The 21808-nt window shown below is 42.6% G+C and overlaps 1 protein-coding gene across 1 annotated transcript in view; it reads right to left on the reverse strand.

The window, feature by feature from the left end:
* Window positions 1-1873: 1873 nt before the first annotated feature.
* LOC308294895 (SITS-binding protein) overlaps window positions 1874-21808 on the reverse strand; it is a gene marked incomplete at both ends in the record, with an annotated part of 60642 nt that continues 40707 nt past the window's right edge. The window contains 6 exons of the mRNA XM_080737812.1: window positions 1874-2050; window positions 3409-3588; window positions 10654-10775; window positions 14242-14378; window positions 15446-15699; window positions 16344-16544. Coding sequence (XP_080593938.1) covers window positions 1874-2050; window positions 3409-3588; window positions 10654-10775; window positions 14242-14378; window positions 15446-15699; window positions 16344-16544 — 1071 coding nt within the window. The remainder of the gene's footprint in view (window positions 2051-3408; window positions 3589-10653; window positions 10776-14241; window positions 14379-15445; window positions 15700-16343; window positions 16545-21808) is intronic.

A 21808-nucleotide genomic window follows, 5' to 3' on the forward strand; every position in this document is an offset into this window, starting at 1 on the left:
AGCAGATCCACAAGTCTACGAGACGTCACTTCACGGCGCGTTGACAGCTAGTAGATCGGCTAATAGCATGTAGGGCATTAAGTGGTTAAACCCTTCTCTCAAACTGAAGAAGCCTGCAATAGATAGTTGAGACGACACAGCGTCATTCTTCCCGGAGGTGCGGAACACCCTGTGCAGGCCATGGCCGTCGTTGCCCCTCAGTTTGACCTGACTTTCTAGTCAATATGTAGACACCAGTGTCTCTTTTGTGTCAATATGTAGACAACAGTGTCTCTTTTGTGTCAATATGTAGACACCAGTGTCTCTTTCTAGTCAATATGTAGACAACAGTGTCTCTTTCTTGTCAATATGTAGACATCATTGTCTCTTTCTTGTCAATATATAGACACTAGTGTCTTTTTCTTGTCACGTAGACACCAGTGTCTCTTTCTTGTCAATATGTAGACACCAGTGTCTCTTTCTTGTCAATATGTAGACACCAGTGTCTCTTTCTTGTCAATATGTAGACACTAGTGTCTTTTTCTTGTCACGTAGACACCAGTGTCTTTTGTTGAGATTCTGAATTCTTTAAATACCATAATTTATTTATTTCACTGCAGATAGTCTACATATTCAATTTAAAGTAGTCCTTAACCGACTCAAATTTTGTTTTATTTGATGGCCTTTCCTGCCCTGGCATTTGGCCTTTGTGCCCTCAAAAACATTGACCACACCAATGCTTGCCCCTAAAATGACAAAAAAATCAGTCCTGGCCCTGTGTCAAATCTACATGCCCCCCTCCCCCCTCTGTGGTATCACTCGCCCCGTCTTTCTTTAGAGCTTCCTTTGGCGATCGTGAAAGAGCACATCAACGCAATATCGAAAGAGAGCAAGTAAAAAAAAAAAAACATCAACAGGCTATAAAAAGCACTTAAGACAGCAGGGCTAGTAAGAGGTTGAAATCTTAACGGATGAACTGAAGTTACATTACCATGCCACCTTACCATGGAACCAACAAGTCCCCCCGTGATCTCTACAGTACTAAAGGGTCTTTAACACCTGTCCAATAGAGCGGTGAGGTATGTCGATGATCCAAGTTGCTTTACTATTTTGAGAATAAGTGCTAAGAGGGATGATGGGATGGCATGTCTGGCGACGACTGAATAGTAGAGCGATGAGAAAACTTGAGCTTGAGGTACATTTCACGACGACGCATCAGCCCTTTGGCACGATAAGTTCAAGTACAGCAAAGCGTACAGTACCAAGGTGTGTCAGTCAGTCCCCTTCAGACAAAGCTTTCTGGAAGAGGCATTATCTTCCAAAAAAGCATTTGCATCTGTAAAAAAAAGAAAAAGCCCTTATCAAACATCTTTTGTCCTTCGTTTGGTCTTCTTGAGAGATTCATAGATTCTGTTTAAGCGAGAAAAAAAAGGTGCTTGCTTTGTTCTCCCATATCAGGGCAACCAGCAGCAATGAAACATTTAAAGACTGTAGAAATGCGGTATGTAAACACACAGGTTTCTCCATAAGTGACATACAAAAAAATAATAAGGTCCGGAAACAAATCAGCCAAGAGGTAACACTGATTAACTTTTTTTTTTCTTTTTTCCTTTTTAAAAAAAGGAAGGGGAAAAAAAGTCTCAAAGAAAAGAAAAATCTTTCGAATTGTAAAGTGCAAGTATAAAAAAATATCTCTCTACTTCTAATCTCAAGATGGCATCTTGAGACACGGTTCAATGGTCTCTCTCTCTCATGTGGAAAAAAGTGCAAGTTGAGAACAGCACGGATGTTTAAAAAACTAAAAAACTAAAAAACTAAAAAAAAAGATACGATTCCAAACTGTAACAGCGGGACGATCCAGGCGACTTTGCAAGATGAAAAAGTCATGTTTCTCTCAGCTGCTCCTCCGCGAAAAGACGGCCACTTCGTCCAGGGCCACGGGGTAATCCTCCAACAGCGTACCCCCGTCAAACACCTGCTGGTTCCGCACGTCCTGCCACTGGAAGCCCCCGTCCGGTAGGTAGATGTCCCTCCTCACCACCCCTCGCTCTAACACCGGAGCCACCAGGACCTGGAGGAGAGAGCAGCGACAACAACAAAGTTGATGTTAGAAAAGTGGTGGAAATTTTATACATACATTTTATACTTAAAGGTAGGCTAAGTGATTTCATTTAGGTTTCGGTTTTCATGTAGGTGATCGGCGTTGGCCTTCCTCCAATCATGAGCAAGTGGGGGCGGGCTTAGGTGCGCATAAGTCCCGCCCCCACTCGACCATGATTGGAGGAAGGCCCCCACCAAGAAACTGCTTTTTTGTCCAAATATCATGGACCAAACACTCTATAGTAACTAGTAGGGGTGTAACGATACATTTTAATAGCGATTCGATACATATCATGATACATGGTTGACGATACGATACATGGACGATATTGGTTCATTCATGGCGATACGATATGATTCGATTCAATGATTTAAAATCGATATAGTAACTATTTAGCAAAGAAATTAAATCTGTGTGAAAGGTGTGGATAGTGCAGGTTTTTAAGGGAAACATGTATTATTATGGATATAAATAAGTAAACACAGTGATTATCTGTCAAATACATGGACATTGTATATTGACAAACCAGCACCTTGACATGAACCCAGAGATTACACACATGTATCGATAGACCAGTGTAGCTATATGGAAAGGAAAAGTAATTAAACCCCTCCTTTAAAAATCTTCTCCTAAAAAATGCTAGATACAATGCACAAGTAGGTAGTATCGATACAATCGATTCTTTGCACTGCCGATTCGATACGATACAAAATAAAACGATCCGATTCGATTTTAGCTGTTTTCATTTCGATATACTTCGATTTTTTAAGTTAAAAACGATATTTCGATACAGTTACTATATCGTTACACCCCTAGTAACTAGTATTATCAGAACATAGACCCTTTTTAATACTTTGAAAAAGTAGTAAATGTAAAATTCTGGAATTCAAAATGTACTTGAATAAAAGTGCAAAAGTATTGGCATAAAAGAATTTGCCTACTTACAAAAGTAAAAGTACTCATTAAAGGAGCATGCAACCCCGCCATTTAATTTGTTTTATGGGATTTCAAAACATGAAAAGAAATCTGAAATGTAGGTGTGGTTATCTGCTGCTGTGGGGGGAGGGGGCGGAGTAATGCGCATATCATTGTGTTCTATCAAAGAGAAGCTGTCCGGCGTCCGCACTTGTTGCATTTGCATTTCTTTTATTTTCCTGAGCTGAGTATGTTATAACGGTCTCATCGCGGCTGTATTTTTTTCTTCTCTGCGCGAAAGAAAATACTTTAAACGGCCGTGCACAATGGGGCACGCGCCGCGTGCACGGAGCCATCGGAAATCAGGTAAATACAATAGGATTTGCCTACAGCTGTCAAAGTGTTAAGATCACCTGGTCTCCGATGAGGAACTGGTCATCTACAGTGAAGGTGGCGGGGTCCTCGGGGCTGAGCCACCACAGTGGCCGGTAGATTGGGTGTCCCTTCTCTTGCCACTCCTCCGCAAGCCTCTCTATAAGGGGAACCACAAACTCCTGGTGGCGAGCGATGTACACCCGCGTCAGGTTTATCACCTGTACACACAACACCAAGAGAGAGAGGACAGAGATGAAGTATCGCGTTAGAAAATTCAAACCGTTTCCATAACTTTTCCAAAGTATTTGATGCCATTTTCAGGTCTATAGCAATCATAAGGTGCAATAACCAGAATGATGCAATTGGAAATTGCAAGTGTGGTTGCCGTGACGCGAGTCACAGTTGCGAATTAATTTCGTCTTAACATTTGAATTTTCCCCATTCAAGTCAATGGGGAAAATTAAAAAACAGAACTGATTTGCATTGTGCTTGAGTCCTTTTTCCATCTACCCCAACTCTCTTCTCCAAAAATAGCAGATCTACAAGCTCACACTGCGTCACAACGCGCGACACGTTGTGAGATGTACGTAGATCTGCCATTTTTGGTGACCCTTCGCTTCCCCCCAGAATAGGGATGCTGGGGTTCAACTGCTTGAAAGTCAAGTATTATAAAGTTATTTTCAGTCAGTTCTGATGGAAACGGATATTATTTGACATAAAGAAAAGAAAGATGTGCATATTTTGTAGCATAATATGATTTATTTACAGGTGTGCCCTGAGTCAAAGAAGTTTGAAACCCCCTGATCTATAGGCACCCCCCCCCCCCCAAAGAAAATCATGTGGGGACCCCCCTGGGGGTCCCGACCAACAGCTTGAGAACCACTGGAGTAACTGAGACCGTCCATCAATCATGAAAAAACGAAAGCCTTTTCTAAACTAAATTATCTGCCATAAGAGTTTCCATCGCAAGAATAATATACAGTAGACAGTGGCGTCTCAGAAGACATTTCCAATGCCATCTCTGCTCTCATTCAGACTGGAAGAGACACTTTGACGCTGGCGCCTGGAAACCTTGTATGTCCCAAAGCAGTTTCTTTTCAGGACATGGAAATAATAACCTGTGTTACCAATGGATCCAATGTAGGCTAGTTATTATCAGTGGTGTAAAGTAACAAAGTACATTTACTGAAGTATAGTACTTAAGTGCAATTTTGAGGTAATTGTTTTTACTGGAGTATTTCCGAATATCAATACTTTTAATACTACATCTCATCTTTTCTTTTTTTTTTTTTTTTTTACTTTTACTACAATTATTTGAAAACTTTAGTTACTAGTTACTTGTTTATTATTATTAAAAAACATACAGCCCTATTTGAACTTTGGCTATTTAACACCCATTTAGACCGGGAACGCAAAATGCGTTTTTACCTTTCAGGTCGGGAACGCAAAATGCTGTTTATCCTTTTAGACCGGGAACGCAAAATGCGTTTCCTGCGTTTCCTGTAGTTTTTACCCTCTTCTGGTCTCGTGGCCAATGAAATGCATCAGGAGGCGATGACGTATGCTTCCTATGACTACCGCAAAGCATTCTGGGATTTTTTTTTTGGCTTATGTAACTTTATTTGTCGGAGAATCCCAGTGCGCACAAGAACAGCTTCTCATAGCGGCGAAATGGAAGACACGTCGAGCGAAGGCAAACTGGACCCGCTGGAATTGGCATTGTTATTGTTACGTGATATGTTTGAAAACGACGACGATGATGAAGAAGTGTTTCATGGATTTCATGAAGACTGGATAACTTTTCACGGACGCACTTTGACACGGCTAGTTTCAGAGACCCGACACTTTGCAGCACAGAGTCAACCCCAAACTCCAGAACAACAGATTCGCAGCTATCTGGAGGTAATAACACTTATAAAATGATTATGATGATATGGTTCATTCATTCACATACACAGGCGCACACACACACACGCATGCACATATAATAATAATGACAAATGTCGCTCGCCAGATTTACCGTTATATGGAGCAAAAAAAAAAACAAGAATTGACATGTTCAATATAAAGACTGGTAAAAAAACAAGAATTGACATATTCAATATAAAGGCTGGTGGATTGTTGTTTCTTGTCAAAGTGGTGGCCTATGGTATAAGGCCTATGGTGTAAGGTATCAAATATTTGCTAATTATGTTTCTATGTGCTACATAGGCTGAGAAATTTATTTTTTATTAGACGTTTTATAAGATTTATTACAATTTTTTAGTTTGCAGATTTTTTTAAAAAAATGTATAAAGGTCTGGACCATGACAAGTAATTTTCCATGAAAGCCAAAGGTGTAAGCTATCAAACAGTTTTGAAATTTTGGGGTATTTTTCCAATCGGCCTTAGGTTTTTAAGGCTTTTTTCCAGGCGGACTTAGGTCTAAATGGGTTAAAAAGCTTATAGTGTAGATCTGCTATTTCCAAAAGATTTATATACTTGTAAAATGGGACATTCTGCATTATGAGTAGTATTTTCTACTTACTACTTACTTTACATACAATTTGATGCCAATACTTTTGTACTTTTACTCAAGTACATTTTGAATACCAAACTTTTACTTGTAACAGGGTATTGATCTATTCTAGCAGATCTAGACATGTGAGCTTGTACATGTTTTGCCACATTCCTTCTCACTTTTGAGACGTTGAAAGACAGGGGCGTCACAAGGTGGGGAAAAGTGGGACTGAGTTACTAAGGCACAAGGTGGAGGGGCCTTAATTATTTTATACTTTAGCTATTGAAAAATAGCAATTATAAAAGCTCACATCGTGGCACCGAGTGCTGCGCTGTGGCCAAATACATATCATTTTGGGGGTCCTTCACATGAAAAGGTTTGAGCAACACTGACATAAAAAACATAGGTTTTTCAAAACACCTTAGAAGGATTTGAAATATTCAAAGACTTACACAAATGTTCACGATTTTTCAAAAATAGCAGATCTACAAGCTCGCCGCACAGTGCTGTGAGCTTGTACATCTGCTATTTTTCAATGGTTAAAGCACATCATAATGCGTACTGTAATAATGCGTTCCCAGTCTAAATGGGTTAAACCCCCTCCCCCTATGAAGAGAACATTCACAGCCCACGGTGAATCCTTGTACCGAGGGCCAAGAATTGGGTGCGACGCCCCTGTGTGGAGATACAAGGTTTCTGCCCGACAGCAACGGCTTCATTGTTTGACCTCGGCGGTTAACACTCTCCAAAGGCTTTCTCCTGTGTGCCTGTGGCCCAAACTAGACTCCGGCATTCCTCCAAGGGTCACTTCCTCCCAGTGTCCCAGGACAAAAACAAAAAAAAACCCGACCGCATCTATAAAAATAAAAAACATATTTTTATGAGTGGGAGAATTGAGAACATTTGTAGGAATGAGTTTTTGGAATCCCATATCCACCGACTATGAGCGGATCTCTGTCTAATTGAGAAGCCAGGCATACAGTGCGTGTGTGGGTTTTGTGGGTTTTGGTCCCGTTGGGCCCGGCCAGGGTCACTCGCCGTGCACATTCTGGACACAGAGAGAAGGTGCTGACTGGGAAACCCAAACTGTAATATAAAGTAACGCAGTAATTACAAACAACACTTTTTTTTATACCAACACATCGCGGTGTTGAATTTAGACATTTAATTCAAAGAAACGCAAAGACTTTCGAACAGTTTTCGTGATGCTACGTGTTCCGAGCTTGTAGATCTTCTATTTTCCCACGATATTTGAAATAGGGCGTGAGTGCTTCATTCATAAAGTACAATACCGTATTTGTCTTTGAAATGTAGTGGAGTTTAAAGTCCTAAGTATCCACAAAAACTAATATTCAAGTAAAGTACAAATACTGAAAAAATAAATAAATACAAAAACTCCAGTACTCAAGTCTTACTGTATGTACTCAGTGTCTCTGCCTCATTTCATCATGGGTTTAACAAGTTGAAGGCCATGCTAGAGACGAAAATGGAAAAACATAGACGCTGTCAAACGCATAGCCGTCCAAAAGCGGCTCATTTTCATCTTTTGTCACGCAACACAGGTCACAACCAATAATATTCTCTTGCCTCACTCTTGTCCAAATGGAAAAAGCAGTTGTCCTCCCCCCACTCCACACACACCTCCTCCTCCCTGTCACACTTGTCAATTACGCATGGAAATCTTAATTGCCATAATAAAGTCCTTTTCCAAGATTTGTCCTCAAAATTCATTATCATTCCTGCCGAAGTGGCCTCGATCTCGCCGTCACAGCCCGAGCGGGAGCGTGAGTCATAAATCTGGGAGGAGGGGGCCGTAATTCAGACCAGATGGGACTCTCTTAACCACAGGTGATGTTGGGAGAGAGGCCAAGCAATCACTCCTATTGAGGGATGGGAGGGAGAGGGAGAGGGAGAGGGAGAGGGAGAGGAAGAGGGAGAGGGTGGGAGGTGCTTTAGAAGGGGAAAAAATTGCCCTCGCCATCGAGTCCCTGTCTGTTGGACAACCTGAAGCTGGGCTCCTCGTGGTCAAACGTACAGTAACATACTGTCACGGTCCACTCCTCAGCCCTTGAACTTTGTCTGTGTTTTTGGGGCAGTGAAGCGCTCCCACCTTTTAGCTTTGTGTGTCGTGGACTGGCCCTGTCTTCAACCCTGTCCCGCTGAGGATGAACTTTGACCGAGTGGCACGCCATGTTTCTTTAGTACAATGGTGCGTGGCCGAAGTTATGTTTCAATAGTACAACGGTGCATGGCCGAAGTTATGTTTCAATAGTACAACGGTGCATGGCCGAAGTTATGTTTCAATAGTACAACGGTGCATGGCCGAAGTTATGTTTCAATAGTACAACGGTGCATGGCCGAAGTTATGTTTCATTAGTACAACGGTGCATGGCCGAAGTTATGTTTCAATAGTACAACGGTGCATGGCCGAAGTTATGTTTCAATTGTACAACGGTGCGTGGCCGGAGTTATGTTTCATTAGTACAACAGTGTGTGGCTGGATTTTTTAACAATTGGGCATTGACAACTCATTCTTATGACTTCCTATCTAGCCAAGCTTTATAAACTATATATTGTTTAAAGAGAAAACAATACAAAAATAAAAATAAGCGAATATTCTACTTTGGTGAACAACGTCGAATAGTGACTTTGATATTCGAATATTTGAATATTCGAATATTTGGTGAATGCCCTAGTGAGAGGTCTCCTTCACTCAGGCTCCTCTGTCAATGAACTAGCTCTCATCATCCAGCCTCTTCTTAACGTACTGTACACAACAACACGGCTCTCAGTGGGACGCTGGATCTAACAGGGCAGGATTCCCTCATCACTTCACCCGATCTCGCTCTGCACTGCAGGAGCTATATTTCTGATGGCGGTTGACGCGGGACGTTCTCGCTTGGATCTGCGGGGCATCGCGCCGCGGTGGAGACACAAGCATAATCGCTCCGTGAGTAAACGGCGGGCAGTATTTCACAAAGATGACCACAATCCAGCAGCACGCGTGCGAGGATTTAACGGGAACGCGTCCGCTCGCCTCTCTGCTCCTCAACTTCTCTGAGCGTCCCAAATAATCGCCCGCCAACAATTGAAAATGAATTACTAGGGCATGTCAACCGCCTCTGAAAAGCGCGTAAATCAGCATTTACGCGACGACGACATGTGAATCGTCACTCTCTTAAATCCATCTTCTAAAGGGTCATTCGGACCAAGCACGATAACTAACTATAACTATAACTACAGCTATAACTATAACTATAACTACTGTATATAACCACAACTACAACTAGTTGTAGTTGTGGTTGCGCGACACCAGTCATGTTGCCATACCTTAGCTTTTTCTGAACTGACGCCACCGTCAGTTCAGAAAAAGCTAAGGTATGGCAATATGACTGGTGTCGCGCGCGTGCAAGACACCAGTCATGTTGCCATACCTTAGCAACAGGCATGATACATTTATTTTAAGAAGTACATTTTATTTTTTCCTCCGTTTCTACAGTTTCTTGGGCAGCCTGGAACAGTTAGAGCCACAATCTATCTATAAATGCGACAAATCTCTGTCTGTCTGTCTGCGTGCCTGTCTGTCTGTATGTAATCCGCGTATCTCGAGAACCGTTCGTCCCACCGGCTTCAGATTCGGCACACGCGTTCCCTGCCGTGGTGCGCCGTGCCTGGCCTCGACCCGACACGACGCGCGGTTTTCCCGAACCGGCGCAAAACGTTCGGAATCACCATATGCGGAGTTGATTGTTGACATCAGGCTGCTCCGGAGGAAATCGGCGCAAGCGCTGACTTATTGTGACATCACTTCATAAAAGGCTCTGACATCACGTACACCACATGAGTGGGTGGGGCATTCATTCCCTATTTACATCGTTACCGAGTAGGCCGGCACCCGACTAGACGCTTGGCCGCCCAAAGAGCAGAGATCTCCATATATGGCCGGCACCCGACTAGACGCTTGGCCGCCCAAAGAGCAGAGATCTCCATATATGGGCATAAAAGGGACACAGACAGACAGATAAAGATACAGAGATCTCCATCTATGGGCATAAATGGACACAGGCAAACAGATGGTCAAAACAGGTTGTATGACAACAGGTATAATGGGGTTTGCATTAAAGGGTGGCGCATTCATTCCCTATTTACATCATTCCCGAGTTGGCCAGGTTGCCGACTCGGGCGGCCAAACTTCTAGTTAACAATAATGCGTTGCACCTGTGCAGCTGACCTGCGGAACCTGGGAATATGCCATTCTGTCAAGATGGGGAGAATACAAGTCTGGAGAATATAATTATAATACCTTGTTAAAGTGACCATTTTGTTACATTTTGCATTTGTAGTTATTTTTCTGTAATTCAACAACATAATAACCAGCACAGATAAATAACGAGACATTCATGGATTTATATCTAAAAGTAACTTTTATTTTCCCCCGTGGACCCAGGGTATGGCAGCTGCATACCCCTGCCATACCCAATTGATGCCCCTGTACACAAGTGTCCACACTGACAAATGATACGTTCTGTAACCAGTAACCAGTAACCAGCTGTGTAACCAGCTGTGTCCCGCAAGCATTGTTCATAAGTGTTTCTTTATCTCAGTTAATAAAAAAACGTTCCAAGGGTCAATGAGTTTTTTTTGTTTTGTTTTTATCCCACGATTTTGAAACCCATTTTTCTCCCAGTGCCAATTGCATAAGCTGTAGTTCTGTGCGCTACTCTCCCTCTGCCAACTTAGTACTTAGTTACTTTACACCACTGCAGTGTAGTCATTCATGTACCTGCTCCTCTCCACAGGCCCAGGGTGGCGTGTGGAAACTGATGACAGGGAGGAAGGCTGCCACCTCCATCCAACGAATGAACAACTCTGCATCCGTCACAAGCTCACCGGACAGAGAGCCACCTGCAGAGAGAGAGAGAGAGAGAGAGAGAGAGAGAGAGAGAGAGAGAGAGAGAGAGAGAGAGAGAGAGAGAGTATTAAAAGCATCACTAAAACATTTCCTTCTACCAGTGTTAATTCCGTCGACTGAAACTATGACGACGCATGACTGTCGACTACCTTTTTTTCACTGACGAAAACATATTGACAATTCCGTCAATATACCAAGAAATTACTGACATATTTGACAAATTTATAATTAACTCATATGCTGCCATGGCCGAGGAACCCCGAAAAAATCCCGTTGTCCCGCCCTGCCACGCCCGAGGAACCCGAGAATCTTTTCAAAAAAAATGTTTTTCTTTTTTTTTTCAAAATTTTTTTTTTTTCAAATTTTCTTTTTTTACCCCAAAAAATGTAGTAGGCATGATAGCGATCGCGAAATTGCATGTTTAACCCCCATAGCAACCCCATCTTTCAAACATGGCAGCCATCTTTGTTTACATTTTAGGAAAACATAATGGCTGCTATCTCATGAATGCCTGAACGGATTTCCATTCGGATTTTTTTGTTTGAAAGCTGTGAGCAATGTGGACACACGTGGTGCATTATCTAGGCATGGGTGTGCATGATCCGTGCACTATGAATTACATGGAAGTCTATGGAGACAGTTTGGCATATGAGAGTACGAAGGTATTGTTAAATGGCAGCAGATGAGTTAAAAAAGAGCATTGATGCCACACATTGTGAGCTTGTAGATCTGCTATTTCCACTACTTTTTGAAAGTGTTTGAAACTAACATTTCTCAACATGGAAACGATTATGACGATTATGTAAAATAATTGCGATTACCTCAAATAATTGCGTTTAGACGATTATGTAATAATTGTGACAGCCCTATCAACAATGACTGGCATCAGTCTACATGACATGCTATCTAAATGGCTGATGGATGAATGCATTGGCGTGACATCCACTGGTCTCTAATGTATCATGTTAGTGGGAGTGGGATTTTTATCAGGCCATCCATCCATCCTGTCAGCTCCCTGTTTTCTCCACATCAAAGTAAATAGTTGCCCTGGTCCGCCCCCGCTCTGCCATTACAGGAATCCGGAATATTACAGGAATACACTGCGTGTTGAGCCAACACCCTCACCTTGTTGACCAGAAAGTCAAAGGTGTGCTTTTTCTTTTGCAAAACAATGTAATGATTGATGATGAATGCCGTTTTTAAAAATATCGCATCTCTGTTCAACAACTTTGCTTTTATATATATGTATATATATATATATATATACCTGATGGAGGAGGCAATTCCACAGAGAATATTGCCTTTGCACTGCAGTGGTTCTCAACCTGTGGGGCAAGGCCCACTGTTATGCCGTGACAATTGTCTTATTGCAAATGGGCAGCCCCAAGAAGAGGCAAAACACTAAAGAGGAGCACACACTGGACGCGCGTTGCGGTATCGACGCACGTGAAGTGCCCCAAGGTAACCCCAACTGTCGAACACTTGTGCATTAGGTTATGTGCAATAGGGCTATGTGCAATATGGTCAAATGTAATTATTACTTCTTTACTTAACCATAATTATCTATTTATTTATTTAATTAATACTGCTCATCTCTGCATTTATTTATTACTGTACTCATTAATGCTGACATGTTTGCACTTTGGGTGAGATGTGAAAATACTTTTCGCTGTACTGTACTTGTACTGTACACTGACAATAAATTGAATCTCATCTCATCTCATCTCAACTGGATGCGGCGCGCTGCCACACAGCACATCCATTTCCCTTGGTGGGGAGAACCATGGAAGAACATGTTCACCGCACGGCAACGCTGGAAAAATAGAACAGCGCCGTATCGGCGCGGCAGGCGAGACGGCAGACCCGCGGCTGTGCGCGTCTGACGCTAATCGGCTAGTTCACTTAAGATTGTGTTTGCTGCACACACACTAATGCATGGAGCAGCCTCTTCACGTTGATGAACATTCATTCTAATGTTGATTTCACCATGACTTGGCTATTGAACGTTATAGAGTGACAGAATACAAGGTTTATCTAGAGCAGGGGTCTTCAACGTTTTCAGGCAGAGGACCCCTTAGTTAAGAGAGAGATGAAGAAGGGACCCCCACAACATAGATTCCATATACCGGTAGTTTCATCGTTTGACAGCACGATCATTGTATTTTGGATTCATGTCAATTTGTATTTTCAGATATTTAACCACGTCAATACTTAATACACTTGACCTTTCACTGTGTACTTAGTCTGCTCTTTTTCCCCTCTACACCAAACCTCTTTGCTAAAAATAGCAGATCTACAAGCTTGTAGATCTGCTATTTTTGGCAAAGAGGATATGGACACCCTAGTGTCCATATTCTCAGAATATGGACACTAGGGTTCAAATGGTTAGTATAAAAAAGGAGAAAAAAAAAAGGAGAAAAAAAAAATCACACAAAGATTTGGAGTACCCCCTGTAGTAACTCTAAGGAACCCCTAGGGGTCCCGGACCCCCTGTTGAAGACCTTTGCTCTAGAGTTTACAACAAGTGCATGGACAAAAGCATGACGAGCAATGATGAAAGTAATAATTATGTGCATGGGTCATCAATTTTTCCGTACATGGACAAATGTTCTTTTTACACACCATTATAAATGTTCTTATTTTGATCATAAGACCCAATTACTGAACATCAAGTCTCCAGGTTTTCTCCAGGACATTATGGCACATTAGGAGTCCACTAGCATTAGTGGTTCTCAAATATTTATTTGCAAGGACTCAAGAGTGTACAAATGGAACCAAATGGACCTGTAAGGCTCCATTTGGTTCCACGTGAACACTCTCAGAGTTACAGACCTGTTATAGTCATTCAGGGCTAGCTCTTTCTGTGTTTCCGGTGGTATTATTGTCCACTCATTTTGGCCTAAATAGATTTTGGACGAATTGTCCAACACAAGCCATCACGGCGATGACCCCTGCTTATGTGATCCGAACAAGACCAGAGGGGCTATAATACAGGGGTATTCTTTGTGTGATAGGATCATGTTTTTACATTAACCACTTGAACCCTAGAATCCCTTTTCTGAGTGGAACATTAGCCAAAAATAGCCGATCTACAAGCTCACAACGCAGCAACGCCTCGCAGTGCGAGGCGTTGTGAGCTTATAGATCGGCTATTTTTGGCAAAAAGGTTTGTCGAGGGAAAAGAAGGTTCAAGTGGTTAAACGTCTGAAAATACACATTACTCCAACAGGATGACAGTGCTGTCAAACAAGTCTAAGCTGTCTAAGAAATCTATGAACATTTTGAATCTGCAACACAATTTTATACAATATGTAGTGGGGGTCCCTGCTTCATCTCTCTCTCAGCTAAGGGGTCCCTGGCCTGAAAACGTTGAAGACCCCTGCTATATATACTATATCATTCTAGATTGGTTCTATCTACAGAGGAAGTGGTCCTGGTCCATACAGGCTGTGGTATTACCTACTGCATCGGGAATGAGGAAGTTGTATCCCAGCAGGCTGTGGTGCAGCAGGGATGGAATGAGGCCCCTCAGACCCGCCGAGCTCCAGTCAGACTGGAGAGGACTCATCCTTACAAACACAGGCTTGTGGCTCGACCTGGTGGTACATGTCATCAATAGAACAATTAGTACAGTAGCCCGCTCACCACAATCCCAGAGCGATATATATCGTCACTGACGGGCAGAAACCTTGTATCTCCAAGTTTCAAATTTGTACATTTTTTGCAAAGTAAGGCCCTGCTTCAGCATACAAGGCCGTCACACAAAAGTAGTGAAAACAGCAGATCTACAAGCACACAACGCCTCGCGGTGCGAGGCGTTGTGTGCTTGTAGATCGGCTGTTTTCACTTGTTTAAATCATTTTTAAACTGATAAATGCAAAAGGAACGGTTTTGAACATACAAGGTTTTCACCCGACAACAACGTTATATTTTACCCCCTTTTTCCTCCCAAATTTAGTCGTTATGCCATTCCTTGTTTGTGTGTTGTCACTCGCTGTTGTATCCTGAGAGATGCGACGATTCACTTACCGCCAGGTCCGATACGTTCTCGCTACCTAGGGTGCGATTCTTAATTATATTGGGATTCTGCGATTCAGCGATTTTGCGATTCGATATTGCGATTTTATTTAATTTAATATTATGCTAGAACATTTTAAAACAATTATAAACAATATAAACCGTGACCGTGAAGTTGAATCGTACACTTCAAAGCAGCCAGATAAAATCAGTCAGTCTTTCTGACATTTAAAAAATAATATATACTGTATATAAAAATAAAGAAAATCAAACTTTAAAAAGAGTGTTTTGTGGGTCTGCTACTTTTGATACTTTTGTGTGATGTTGTAGTTGTGTAGTATGATCAAGTAGGGCATTCATTTACGAAAAAAAACAAAAATATGGATTTTCTGCATGTAACCAAGTGTAAAATCAGCCAATTCGACACCATCAAGGCCCGCCAAAATACATTTTTTTGTCAAAAAATTAAAAAAATAAATAAAATGTTAGTTTAGTCGGCTAAAATCTTGCAATGTTTATTCGACTAAAACAAGACTGAAACAAAAGCTTTTCAGATGACTAAAACATGACTAAAACTAAATGACATTGCATTCAAAAGACCAAAACCAAATAAAAAAATTGCTATCAACATTAACGCCGATCGTACCGTGTCCCTGCGGTCACGATGGCAGAGTCACCCATCCTGGAGGCCAGGTCCGCCAGCAGGCCGATGTAGTGGTCTCCACTGAGGGGGGTCCGCTCCTCCAGCGGGTTGCCCTCGCCCCCCTCCAGCAGGATGTACTCCATGCCCAGGTGGGCCTGCAGGGCTTCCACTCGGTCCAGGAACCAGCCCACCGCCCCTGGGTCGCTGACGTTCAGCTTCACGCAGAACCTCCCCCGCCACTGGCTCAGCACAGGCACCTGTGGGAGCAGTGGGGGGGGAAAGTCACTAAAGTGCTCAGGTACCAATTTTACAATCTAGGCCAGGGGTCTTCAACGTTTTCAGGCCAATGACCCCTTAGTTGAGAGAGAGATGAAGCAGGGAGGGACCCCATAACCTTTTCATAGATTCCATATAGTTTCATCGTTTGAAAGCACAATCATCAGTGTATTTTGGATTCATGTCAATTTGTGCTTTCAGATATTTAACCGATTGAACCGTCAATACTTAATAAACTTGACATTTCATCATGTACTTAGTCTGCTCTTTGTCCCCTCTACACCAAACCTCTTTGCCAAAAATAGCCGATCTACAAGCTCACAACGCCTCGCAGCGCTAATGCTTTTGATCATGCTAGCCGTATTTTATACTTTACTATTCGGAAATTGCATTCAATTTGCGATTTCTGTGTTAACTCTATGGGCTTTTAGCAGGGTTTCCCCTTCAAAGCGTGACGTCTCAGCACCAGGAAGTTGCTGAGTGGGCGGGGCGTGAATAGGGTGAATTGCAGTATTGATACTTCAACTTTACTTGAGTTACAAAACAAAAGTTACATTTTCCACCACTGCCAAATGGACCCTCAACAAGTCTATAAATCTCAGACATATTGATGAGCCCTGCTCACCGGGTGTCCCTGGGGGCCGGAGGGGAGGCTGAGCCAGTAGGCCTGGGTGCCCTCCAGCATGGAGGAGTGGAACGTGGCGGTGTCCACGCTCAGGAAGGGGGACAGGGTGACGGAAATGTTAAGAAGCTTGACCAGTGGCAGGTCCCTGGTCTGTCTGTTAGTGGACAGCCCTCTTCTCCTGCTGTTGAGGTAGTCATGGTCCTGTGGACACAAGAGGACAACGATTGATTGATTGATTGATTGATTGATTGATTGATTGATTGATTGAAGACTTTATTAGAGGGTTGCATAGGAAAAGTTACAGTTTCATGACAGTACAGTTCACTGGTACAAGGTCAACTAAAAGGAGATCCTAGTAAGCTTTTCGGCTTTACATCAGGAAACCATTTAAATGGGAGGACCACCCATTTTCAATATTGAAATATGTCATTAACTGTTCTGCTGCTGTAGACGGCGCTCACCGTCATTGAAAGGGTTAATACCATGGCGCCGTTGACGGTGAGGACTGTCAATCTTACTGTATATACAGTAAAGATATTATTACTTACTGTACGTCGCTCCGGTCCCGCCCGCATCGGTAATGTCCGCGATTTGTTTACAACGCACGTCGGGCGTGCACGCGAAGTTAACGTCCTCCATAGTAAATCCATTGAGAGGCCCATAAAGAGACCTCATTTTCTCCAAAAGGGACATTCTTATACAAACAGTGTTACCAGATGGGAAATGTTGAATTATCGTACCGGAGGCTCAGAATTATCGTATTTGACATGAAACTATCGTACACGGCCAAAAAAGAGAAATCACTCGCGTAAAAACGTAATTTCACCAAAAAATGCGTCTTTAGTGTAAGAAACGACCTCGTTTTAGACTCCTGCGTGACAAAAACGCATCAGATTTGCTGTGTGGAGGCAGGCAACTTCTTGGAGCTTACACAAATAAAAGCCTGAAACTGGTCTGGAAAGATGCAACCAGTGTTTTTAATGCCTCCAAGTACAGATCTAGGGTCAGATTGACTGATTTCCTGGCTTATTTTGAGAAGCCAAACCAGATCCCAGATCAGCAGCCAGGGAAAATAGTGAATTCACGCTCTTTTTGATGATATGCCGAAATTATCGTACATTTGGGCATTTTTGGAATTATTGATCGTACATCGTACAGAGGGTCAAATTATCGTACAAATACGATAATTATCGTACGTCTCTGGCAACACTGTATACAAAGGATGGTCTCCACTCTCCAGTACTGTACACAAACGCTGGGCGCAGCCATGTTCTCTTCTGGGCTCACACTGTCATGTGACTAGATGACGTAATCGTTGCCGTCAAGTGATAATCCAAAAAAACTAAAACAACCCCCTTCCAGCCCTTCAAAATAATAGCGGCGGCCTATGGAGGAAACGGCGTGGCACCGAGGCACCAAGCAACCTTCAGATTAAGAGGCACTATTAGTGTTAAAATACCTTAAAGGAGTTGTGTGGAAATAGAAAAAAGTTTCCCCCTTAGGTGTTGCCTAGAACTGGAGGATTGATTTGGGGGGTTGTATTGTAAAGTACAATGTGTGATGTCATCAAGTTGTTCTTTACAATACAAACCCCAAAATCAATCTTCCAGTTCTAGGCAACACAGAAGGGGGGGAACTTTTTTCTATTTCCACACAACTCCTCTAAGGTATATTAATGACACAGTTCAATATTGAAAATGGGTGGTCTTCCCCTTTAAGTATCTCATATAACATTGAATGACAGACGGATACAACACATCACTATTCAGTAGATATTGTCAGAAAAAAAAACAACAACAAAAAAACATTGTTTGACACAGATACCAACTGCTGGCTGAACACACCTTTTAAACAGCTTCTTCCAGAAGGACGCTACCATCATTCAGCCTCTGCCTACAATGGAGAGCTGTATTTGGTGGATGGAACTATAACCAGCACTTAATAATGTGTGGAAATTCAGTCCAGAGACCTTCTGCTGGAAGAAGGTTGAACCCAAGGGCAAAGGACCCGGTTTGATGACTATGATGTGCTGTTGCATGGTGGGAGATCGTATCATCCTTTTTGGAGGAGTCACACCTGGTGACCTGTATGTCTTAGACTTAAGTCCAGGCCTGAAGTCATTATGCAAGCTAGCAGTTATTAGGGCATTCACGAATAGTGATTTTTAGTATTCTAATTATTCGACCTCAAAGTATTCGAATAGTCGAATATTCGACAGGACTGGCCAAACTGTCAAATATTAAGTAAGCAAGAGGCGAACATTGTGAAAATAGCCGATCTACATGCTCACAACGCCTTGCGTTGCGAGGCGTTGTGAGCATGTAGATCTGCTATTTTCACAATATTTATCTGCGGAACCGAGTCACATTAAATGTAATACCTACAATTCCAAGTGCTCGTCAAGGTGGGGGTCCCCAGTTCAAATATGTTTATTTTGGGGGTCACGGCCCAAAAAGGTTTGAGAACCCCTGGTATAGAGCATTAACAAATTCATCCACCAGGGGCACTGACAACTCATTCTTATGACTTCCTATATGGCCAAGCTTTATAAACTATATATTTTTAAAAGAGAAAATAAAAAGAAGCGAATATTCGACTTCGGTGAACAACGTCAAATAGTGACTTTGATATTAGAATATTCTAATATTTGGTGAATGCCCTAGCAGTTATTCAGTACGGTCTGGAGAAGTCAGAACATCAGGTGGGAGCTGACACTAGGATGGCCATTTGTCCGGTTTTTAACCCTGCTGTCTTCTGGCCAGGAACCTATAATTCACCCTTTGTTAGCCTTCTGGTTGGCCCCTGATTGACCAACCAGAAGGCTCTATCTGCCTTGTCCCGCCCTGGTTCCGCCTTATTTATGTTGAATTTGCTTAAACATAATTTAAAAACATGCCGAGTCACTATTCTGCCACTGAGGAGCTCCATTTTACTGAAACCAAGTTTGAAACTAGAAGCAGTGCTCTTCCGAGCACAGGTCTCCAACAGGCCGTGCGTCCTGGTGGTGCTACTGTATAATAGGCCAATGTAAAAAGGGTGGCATATGTTCTTCACCTTAGATCTTTCATGGCAATCTGATGCTGCATGCATGATTTGAAGCATTGTGTTCCAAAAATGAGTTTTGCTAAAGTCTACCTGCTGGTGGCGCTATAACAGGCCAATGTGAAAAAGGTAGCATTTGTTCCTTGACCTAGTGGGAATATGTGTGGCAAATTTCACGGTAATCGCAAGCTGCGTTGATGATTTGAGGCATTTTGTTCAAAAACGGAGCAATCCTGCAAGCTTTGGAAGCCAATATTAGCCAATCAGGATGGAATATGAAATACAGACGGATCGGACTTGATCACATGACTATAGAGATACTGTGTACCGATTTGCGTGATTTTTGGATAAAATCTCAAGGAGTAATATCCAAAAATGTGTTTTACATAAGTCGGCCCAAAGGTGGCGCTATAAAAGGCTGATGTGAAAAATGCAGGGTAAAGGTTTATCCTTAGCCTCTAGGGAGTGCGCTTACAAAGTTTGAAACTGATCGGTGGAGTTATAGGTAAAACCACAAATCGGCCTGTTATAGCGCCACCATGAGGCTGATTAAAAAAGATTTAAGTGGTATTTCTTCCTCGGCCTAGTGGGAACGTGTGTGCGCGATTTCATGATAATTGCACTTTGCGTTTGTGATTTGAGGCATTTTGTCCAAAACGGCTCAATCCTACAAACTTTGGAAGCCAATCTTAGCCAATCAGGATGGAATATGCAAAATCGGACAGATCCGTGTCGATCACATGACTGTTGAGATACTGCCTACCGATTTGTAGGATTTTTGGACAAAATCTGTAAGAGTAGTGCACAGAAATGTGTTTTGCGAACATCGGCCACTAGGTGGCGCTAGAAAAGGCCCATTTGAAAAATTTAGGGCAGAGGTTCTAGATTGGCATCCAGGGAATGTGTGTGCTCACTTTGGCAGCGACCGGGCCAACGGCGACTGAGATTAGCTGCACACAAACTGCGAGGACGCACGCACGGACACACGGACGGACGGACGGACACACGGACGGACGGAGGGGAAAACATACTCTCCCCCATGCCTTCGGCTGGTGGAGACAATTAGAATTGTACACACAGAATAACAATACGAAGCAACTGAATTGAAATGGTAGTGGAGTGTCCCACCAAGACACAGCAACCAATGGGTGTGAAGAGGGGCGGGACAACGGGCGGGACTTGACAAAGGGTGAATTGTCCAGCGCTTGTGAGAGTGATTACAGTGTAATGTGGAAATAGCCGATCTACAAGATCTACAAGCCCTACAGGCTCAACTGGGTTCAGCCTGGTAACGCGGCCTCTTCCAGCGCCACCTGTCCTCTGCTCTACGTTCCTTCACAGACGTCCACCTCACACACATCCCACCACTGCCAAACAACCATAACTCATGTTGACTACATGGTGAAAATAAAAGGAAACAACAACAACAACACAGTCTAAGTAGATGTGCTATTTCTTTCTTATTTTCTGTTTTGTGTGACGCCGTCGTATGATGAAGTAGGGCCTTAATGTACAGTATATAGGGCTGAATTGGTTAATGTATATTTTGTAATAATAATCTAAATCTAAAAAGTAACTAAAACTTTCAAATAATTGTAGTAAAAGTACAATATTTGTCTCTGAGATGTAGTGGAGTAGAAGTAAAAGTATTGAACATTGGAAATAGAATAACTGAAAGTTAACCACTAACTTGTCTTAAAGTTAAGAGTCAAAAAAATTCCATCAATAATAAATACGTATTTTTTTAATCATTGGTAAGCGTATAGTTTAAAACAAAAAGATGTTGATTCTTAAAAAAAAAGAAAATACAAATTTGTATGCATTTAAATATATATTTATCTATCTATAAATGCGACAAATCTCTGCGTGTATGTATCTCTGCGTGTATGTAACCCGCGTATCTCGAGAACCGTTCGTCCCACCGGCTTCAGATTCGGCACGCGCGTTCCCCGACGCGGCGCGGAGTGCAGTGCCGAGCCTCGACCCGACCCGACGCACGGTTTTCCGAAACCGGCGCAAAACGTTCGGAATCTCCTTATGCAGAGCTTATTGTTGACATCAGGCTGTTCCGGAGGAAATCGGCGCAAGCGCTGACTCATTGTGACATCACTTCATAAAAGGCTCTGACATCACGTACGCCGGCGCGAAACGTTCGGAATCACCATATGCGGAGCTGATTGTTGACATCAGGTGTTTCGGAGGAAACCGGCGCAAGCGCTGACTCATTGTGACATCACTTCATAAAAGGCTCTGACATCACGTACTCCACATGAGTCAACAAAAAATCTCTGTGAATGTGTATGTATGTATGTAATCCGCGTATCTCGAGAACCCTTCTTCCCACCGGCACGCGCGTTCTCCAGATATGGGCATAAAATGAATGCCCGTATGCGGAGCCGATGTCTGACATCAGAGTTTTCCGC

This window comes from Nannobrachium achirus (genome assembly GCF_963921795.1).
Source record: "Nannobrachium achirus genome assembly, chromosome: 11".
Lineage (NCBI taxonomy): Eukaryota > Metazoa > Chordata > Actinopteri > Myctophiformes > Myctophidae > Nannobrachium > Nannobrachium achirus.